This window comes from Phaethon lepturus, unplaced genomic scaffold (assembly GCF_000687285.1).
Source record: "Phaethon lepturus isolate BGI_N335 unplaced genomic scaffold, ASM68728v1 scaffold19351, whole genome shotgun sequence".
Classification (NCBI taxonomy): domain Eukaryota; kingdom Metazoa; phylum Chordata; class Aves; order Phaethontiformes; family Phaethontidae; genus Phaethon; species Phaethon lepturus.
The window spans coordinates 1-7,621 of record NW_010515760.1 but is presented as its reverse complement, the minus strand read 5'-3'; the positions used below and the strand labels follow the sequence as shown (position 1 = coordinate 7,621).

At 52.2% G+C, this 7,621-nt stretch overlaps 1 protein-coding gene across 1 annotated transcript in view; it reads left to right on the top strand.

The window, feature by feature from the left end:
• The window catches only part of LOC104627570 (neuronal PAS domain-containing protein 2-like), a gene marked incomplete at its 3' end in the record, with an annotated part of 19,316 nt that extends 11,702 nt beyond the window's left edge, over nt 1–7,614 (top strand). Inside the window, exons 7-14 of the mRNA XM_010295876.1 lie at nt 714–823; nt 2,353–2,511; nt 3,051–3,255; nt 4,215–4,302; nt 5,465–5,557; nt 6,035–6,237; nt 7,121–7,125; nt 7,519–7,614. Of these exons, the coding sequence (XP_010294178.1) occupies nt 714–823; nt 2,353–2,511; nt 3,051–3,255; nt 4,215–4,302; nt 5,465–5,557; nt 6,035–6,237; nt 7,121–7,125; nt 7,519–7,614 (959 nt within the window). The remainder of the gene's footprint in view (nt 1–713; nt 824–2,352; nt 2,512–3,050; nt 3,256–4,214; nt 4,303–5,464; nt 5,558–6,034; nt 6,238–7,120; nt 7,126–7,518) is intronic.
• Nucleotides 7,615–7,621: the final 7 nt, after the last annotated feature.

Here is a 7,621-nt window from a genome sequence, read left to right as displayed (position 1 = left end):
GGGAGGGGTGTGCCCAGCAGCGGGTCCGACACCCTGTGCCGTCACAAGTGACGGTACAGCAGCAGAGCCGTGGCCACGTGCTGCCTTCTTAGCCCGCTGCCAGTGTGAGAGCAGCTTTCCCCCCATTTGCCACCGGCTGAGGGTTCTGGTGGTTTGCCTTGGCTCCGGGGACAGGAGGTGACTCGCTAAGCTGAAACAATTTGGTTGAGCCCTGAACCTCACTGACAAAACTTCTGTTATGGGGTGGTTGGGTCCCTGACGATAAATCCCGGCAGAAGGAGCACAGAAGGCTGCCTGCCTTGCTGGCAGCTTCATCCGGTTGGGGCCCCTGAGGATAAATCCCGGCAGAAGGAGCACAGAAGGCTGCCTGCCTTGCTGGCAGCTTCATCCCAGCCCCCCCAGTGCCCCCCCTGCAGTGCCCGTGTGGGGCCGTATAGGAGCCGACTCGGGGGGCTTTTCTTGAACTACTCACCAGCGGGACGGTGGGAAAGCTCGTCTGGGGACAGCCGTGGAGGGAGGGCTGGAACGGGGCGGTAGCGTCAGAAGGGACCCCCACGAGTCAGGTGGGGAGCCCGAGGGACCACGGAGGGGCAGTTCGGGGACCCGGTTTGGCAGCGTTTGGGTCGCTGCTCATCTGCGTACGCAGAGTTCAGGCTTAGTCAGGGGACCCGGGCGCGGGTCTGCCATATCACAGTGAACCGTTTCTTTTCCAGCCACATCGTCCATGCGACACACGGACACCAGCACTCCCACCCGGCCGTCGGTGCCGGGGGGGCAGGCGGAGAAGGCAGCCCTGCGGCTGGCATCAGCTGGAAGTGCTCAGGTCAGTGCTTCTGGCGAGCAAGAGCTTTTCTGATGCCGTAGAGAAATAAGCTTGACAAACCTTAATTTCACCCTCAGAGAGGCTGGATCCCCACCTCTGAGTGTGCTGAGCCTGAGCATGGGCTTTCCCGGGGCTGGGGGGACGCTGCTGGCCGGCAGAGCCGGTGGAGAGCTGCTAGAAGCTCCTCCGCTGCCTCCTTTCGGGATTCAGTTCGCCCCTCCAGGCCAAATGCCTTCTCACTGTGAGCCTGCTTTTCTTGGGTTTTGTACATATGAAATGGCCTTTATCCAAAAATGGATGCTGACACCGAGGATTTGCAATTAGCAGGGGACAGGCAGGAGCTTAAATTCTCCCTTCAGACTCATCCTCAGATCTCCACGTGGAGTTGTCTAATCCCCTGCACTTGTTCATCACCAGCGTGAGCTGGTATTGCACTACCTCTGCACTAGAGGTGCTATGGACCTACAATAAGGCAAAGTTTTCATTTCTAGGCCATAGCAACTCCTCAAACCCCTGGTGAACACCACCCTCAGCATCCCATGGCTCAGCCGGCAGTCCCCTCTCAGCACGCTGTGATGGTACGTGGTTTATTTTTGTTAAATGCACTGGTATGGCCAGTCAGACTCGGTGGCTCCGGTTCACTGCCCTTACCTCCTTGCTGGCTGGTCCCAGCGTGGGGGCAAGGTTTCAGTGCCCTGTCTTTTGCTGTTACTGAGATTTACATGCACCCAAAGTATTGCAACCACTTATTTCGGCGAGGAGGCAGAGCAGGTGGGACACCCAAGGAGATAGCTTAGAAGAAGGTTGACACTTGTCAAAACCATTGGGGGCTGCTGAAGGCTCATCTCCGAATGGGTAGCAACTAACTAGAGGCCGATATGATGCTGAAGAGTTTTATTGCCCTGGTAGAGGAAGGAGATGTCCTAGAAGGTTTGAGTTAGGCCAGAAAAAGGAGAAAAAAAAAAAACCCACAAGGAAAATGTGGGAGTCATAAACCATAACTATGATGAGACCCATCCTCACAGAGCTTTGAGGTCAATGTAAGTAAATATTCAGACCACAATACTGGGATTGAAGACAGCCAACGTAGGTGTGAAGGATGGATCTCAGGGTGGGATTACAACCTAACTTGGGCCTAGAATTTGGCAAATAGAATCAGCAGCACAGCTGAAAGCCCAGCCTGGAGGTGTGGCAAGGGTTTGCGTCAGTGGCGGCCACAAAACGCACATAGTCCAAAATCAGCAGGGTGTCACACTAAAGGGACAGGGAAGTCCCATGCACAGACATTACCTCTACGCAAGAATTTAACAGCCCAACAGCTGGAGTGAGGCACCGAGTATGAGCCAGTTGTGCTGCTGCTCTGGAAGTACAGTGGTACTTCGGTTAAATATGCAATTGCCATTTTTTGTCATCATCATATTTTCTATGGCAAAAGCTGAAAAGCAGTGGTTTTTCTGAAGCCAGCATCACTGTGAACGTGAGCAGTGGGACTGGTCTTATCCTGTGATCTTGTTTGCTGTTCTCCACAGCCAGTGTACCATTTCCCAACCCAGCTGGGGATGATGCATCAGCTGAAAGAGCAGCTGGAGGAGAGGACTCGCATCCTGCAAGCTGACATCAAGACGCAGCAAGAAGAGCTCCACGTCATCAAGGAGCAGCTCCAGCTAGTGCAGGACTCCAACCTGCAGGTACCCGCTGCCCCCGGGGTTCCCAAACACACAAATCATTTGCTTTTCCTTTGAGCATGCAGATCTGTAACAAAATTGTCAGTGGCAAAAGCAAATGCTTTAGGAATGAGCTCTGCATAAACTGGTAGTTTGGTCTCAGATGTGGCAGTAGTGTGTCCCAAGAGAGGTATGGCGTCAGTGACTGCTTACATATTGAATCATTAATTTCATTATTCGTAAAAAAACAACCCCAAACTAATCTGAAGTCCCCCCTGCACAAAAAGCTCGGCGGTTCGGTGGCTGGTTAGTGCTGCTGGATCCCCAGTACCGTTCCTGTAAAATGCAACAGGCGTAACGGAGCTGGAACCGTCGTGGCTCTGAATGAATATTTGGGCACAACCTGACAATTGATTTTCTGTTATTCATGGTTCACTTTGCCCCTGGATTTAGAGGTGTTGCTGCTGGGGTGTTACAGATGTTGACAGAGACAGCCTGGGAGCCAGAGATGGTATCTCCCACCATACGAGCTGCGATAACTCACGTGTCTCTTTTATCTAAAGATGCTGATGCAGCAGCCGATCCCCGTCGTCTTTAACAACGTGCAGCACCCGAGCCCCAGGAGGCCGCTGCCGCCGGGGACGCCCAGGCAGACCACAGCCAAGAAGTCACAACAGCAAGGCCTTACGGGGACGAAGCACTACTGCAACACCCGCCTGCCGTCACCGCGCCAGTTCCTCAGGGACCCCCGCGGCACGGCCGCCCAGGTCGCTGGCTGCTTCGTTGTCTTCATCGTCCCCTTTCCTGGCTTTTAAATATGTGTCTGCCACGTCCCCCTTCCCTGTGGTCCCACACATCTCCTCCGTGCTGGCTTTACTCTGTCACTGGCATTACGAATCTGTGTCGAGAGTCAGGTGCAAATAATGTCATTCAACTGTAAAAATAAAAGCCAGGTAGCCTAAAAGCATTAAACCCTGGGGACCGCTGGAGCCGTCCTGGTGACCGGATGGGAACCGAGTGGGAGGTTTGGGCTCTCATTCGCTTCTGTTTGCAGTTGCAACGTGATGCTCGTTCGTAGCCAGTGGGAGTTGCGACTTCGTAACGTGGGGAAATAGGCATAATTTTAAAAGATTAATTTTTTTCGTAGAGGGCTGCTTTGAAAAACAAGGTTGTTTGTCATCACTGGACCTAAATCCACTATGTAGGTGGTCACACATCCCTGGGAAAGAAATGACGTGTCCAAAAGCAAAAAAGACCAAAACTACTGATTTAAAGGACAGATGAGGTGCTTTTCCTTGGGACTTCGCATCTGCACTCCTCCTCCCCTCTTAAGCTGGTCTCTTCTCCCTCGAGCTTTGCATGCCCTTCCCCTCCTACTCTGATTTCTCAAGAGACCGTCTGCTCCTGCTGCTGGTGATCCCAGCACCTGCCGTGCAGGGGCTGTAAATGCAAATGGGTTGGTTGTCCTGGACAGACTGGTCCTACTGCTGTGTTCAGCGAGAATATCCTACTGTTCCTTCTCCTTTTCCCAGCTGCATACTGGAAGCAGTTATTTTAGCCTTCTATCAGGGAGCTTTAAAAACTTACATGGGTATCTATGTCTTCATTTCAGGTACAGCAACAGCAGCAGCACCTAGTGAGAGGAAGCCAAGCCCAGCAACCATGTCTGCCGGGGCAGGCGGGCATTTCAGTGCCCCTCTACAACAACCCCATGGTGTTTTCGCAAACGCATCCCATTACAGTGGCTGCACAGATGCCGACTGACGGCAGCGAAAGGCAACCACAGTCTGACTACAGCCAGGACAGGAGCCTCAGGTATGGACACAGCCCTGCTGGGACCGTCCTGATGGCGGTGACAGAAAACAGCAATACCTGTGCAGCGGGGAGGGCAGGCACGTCTGGGCTCAGGGGCGTGATGGTCTCTGGGTGACACAGCAGGGGCACAGGGATCACAGAATTGTGGGATCATCAAGGTTGGAAAAGACCTTTGAGATCATCAAGTCCAACCGTCAACTCAACACCACCATGCCCACTAAACCATCCCTAAGCACCACATCTACACATCTTTAAAACACCTCCAGGGACGGTGACTCAACCGCTTCCCTGGGCAGCCTGTTCCAATGCTTGACAAAGCTTTCGGTGAAGAGGTGTTTCCTAAACCTCCCACGGTGCAACATGAGGCCGTTTCCTTTCATCCTGTCGCTTGTTACTTGGGAGAAAAGACCAACACCCACCTCACCACAACCCCCTTTCAGGGGGTTGTAAAGAGCGACAAGGTCTCCCCTTATCAAGGATGTTGATCCCCTGTCAAGGATGTTCCCTCCTGCAGAGATCTGGGTTAGTGCTGAGCCGGTGTGCATGCAAGCAGGGTGCTGTGCACACCATGCCGTACCCTCAGGGGCCTGAAATCCTTTTCTCTCTATATTTCCATAAATTGTCCACATAGCTAAGTAACCTTTGGACATCTGCTGCTGTCAGAGAGAGTGAACAGGAAAAGCTAAGAGGGACACCCTTTCCGAAGCCTATGTCTGCTTGCTCTGGAGCTCCAGAGTGTCTTCTCTCCCGCCAGGACAAGTGCCACGGCAAAGACATTTTTCTTTTATACAATGCTGAAAACGTTGTGTAAAACACCTACAACTGCCCCAAACTATTCGGCCACCTTTCAGGGAGGTGTCTGCAGACACTGCCTCCAGGATCCAGCCATTTCAGAATACTTCAAAATAAGCCAACAAGATAAACCCTTAGAGGTCTCACTATAAAACGTATTTTTTATGCGGGAGGTTTAGCAAGTTTCAGCTCACTTCTGCGAGTGCATTAGGCAAGGCAATAATAAACATCCTGTTTCATTAGCTTTATTCAGGGTGATGGTCTGTGTGCTTTCAGGGAGGATTTTCAGGGATTTGTTTCTAGAGACTGACAGTCAGGAGTTTGGACTTCTCCCTTCCCTGACCGTCCCCTTGTTTTTCCTCCACCACAGGATGCTGTTGGATCAGTCTATCCAAGCCATGATGCCCGCTGCCAACAGCAGTGGCCAGTCCACGCAGAGCAGTGCCAGCAGGCAGCAAGGAAAGTGAGTCTTTGCTGGCCCTTATTTTCATGCAGTGTTTTAGCAAGGCATGTTACGGTGCTGAAAATTACTTCGAAAAACTTGTACGTGATCATGCAAACACAGTCTCAGTCTTAAAAGAAACAAAAGCTCAGCTGGTTAGCAGAAAAAGTAATGAGAATTTTTTTAATTACAAAGAACTTTATGAAAACTAAAATTCTTTGAAAAAATATTTTTGTAACCTTTTTCTGGCTTTTGCAAAGCTTAAAATGACTAATCAAGTCACGGAGGAGATGTACAGCCTTAAAAACCTTAACTGTCTGCAGTTCCAGTCTGTGCTTGACGGGAGGGGGAAATCTGGGGCCCGCTTTCGCCAGGCGCTGCGTGGTTCGACAAACCCTGTTCCATTCTGGTTCCTGCAGCAACTTGGGCTCCCCAGGTCTTGCTCCGGTGGTGGGTCAGGGTTTGGGTTCTCACACCTTATTTTCCTCCTCGTGGCAGATTCGTTGCAGAGCAGCAGATCTTGCCTCCCCCAATACAGATGCAACCGATTACCTGTAGCACCGTCCGACCTCCAGCCCCACCGCCCGTTTTTGCCCCGTCTCTGATGATCCCACACACCAGCTTCACATCCCACCAGGCAAACACACCGGTTCATCTCCACCAGTGGCCACAGCAGCAGGGTCAGCAGCACCGTCTCTCAGGTTCCGCGGCACCGTCTCTACCTGCAGGTAATGGAGCTGGGAGCAGGTTTGTGAGGATGCACAGGGATGGCCTTGGGGTTGGGTTGGGTTTTTTGAAGAAATGGGGTTTACCTGGCTAATCAAACCTCGGCAGTGCACTCACACGTGCTCCGTGCCCATCTGCACGTACCCAAGTGCTGAGCCTTTCCAGGCTGGCTCTGCACCCATTCAAGACCATGTTTTCCAATTCAAAGCCATGTTTTCCACCATTATCACTTAGTGTCGATAAGAAATACCCATTTTTTTCAACCACAGCTTGTCATCCAGAGGAGCTCTGGTGGGAATATTGCTGTAAACAATGATCAGGGATAAGCTCCTTTGAAAACATGCCTCCTGCTGTTATGTCTCAGCATAGCAAGGATTTTATCAGCTGCCGTTGCTCTTTCTTTTAATAAATGGGTGTTTCAGCAACACAAATCTCTGGAGAAGTTGACTTTGGTTTTTCAAAGCACAGCTTCATCAGTGCATGCCAAACCAATGACGCTGCCAAGGAGAGGCGTTGTTAAAACTAATAATTAATTAGTAATACACTCTCCCAACACTTGCCTGGTTGGCAGAGTTACGATTCTCCAGGGAAAGATGGTAGAAAGCAAAGCAGGAGAAGTAGGTACAGCTGAAAGTGGCCATGCAGCAGGACTGGATTTAGAGTAAGAAATGAATCGTCGTTGTCCCCAAATGAGCCATCCCCACTTCGGGTATGTGTGCCCACGGGCTGCGCTGAGGTCCTGAGGACTAGCAATATGGACAGCAGAATGATGACGCTGGGGGAGATAAATAGCTCCAGGGCAATTTGAAAACCAGGCTTTGGTGCCCCAGTGCCTTTAATGGGGGGTGAACCAGCAAGTCCAGGTCTTTGGGGTACCAGCCACGGGGTGGTACGTGGACAAGGCCGCTCTGCAGCCTCTTCATTGGTTGCCTGAAGATCCTTCCCATGCAAGATGGAAGGTGCACGTCCTGCAGATTTTACCTCGCATCCAAGTAGCTTTTGAAGGCTTCCGTTCCTGCTGGGCTCCCCGTGGGGCTGGTAGGATGGGCCCTGCTTCCCTCCGTACTCTCCAGCCATTGCTAGTCGTGCTGATAGCACCAGCGTCCCAAGCCGCTTGTCCGCAGCTTGTACCCTGGACGGGTAGAGGTTGCCTTTAGGACTTGGTGCTCGCGCTCCGGGCTACGAGCCTCGGCATCAGCCCCACATCAAGAGAGGGAGTGGCAGGTCCCACTTGCCAGATTTGTGTCTCCCAACAGATGCAAGGTCCTGAGCCGGTGCCTGGGGGTCCGACACAGCGCATTTTCCAGCCCCCCCACGCCCCACAGCAGAACCCCCTGAGCTACTTCCTCCACCCGCAGC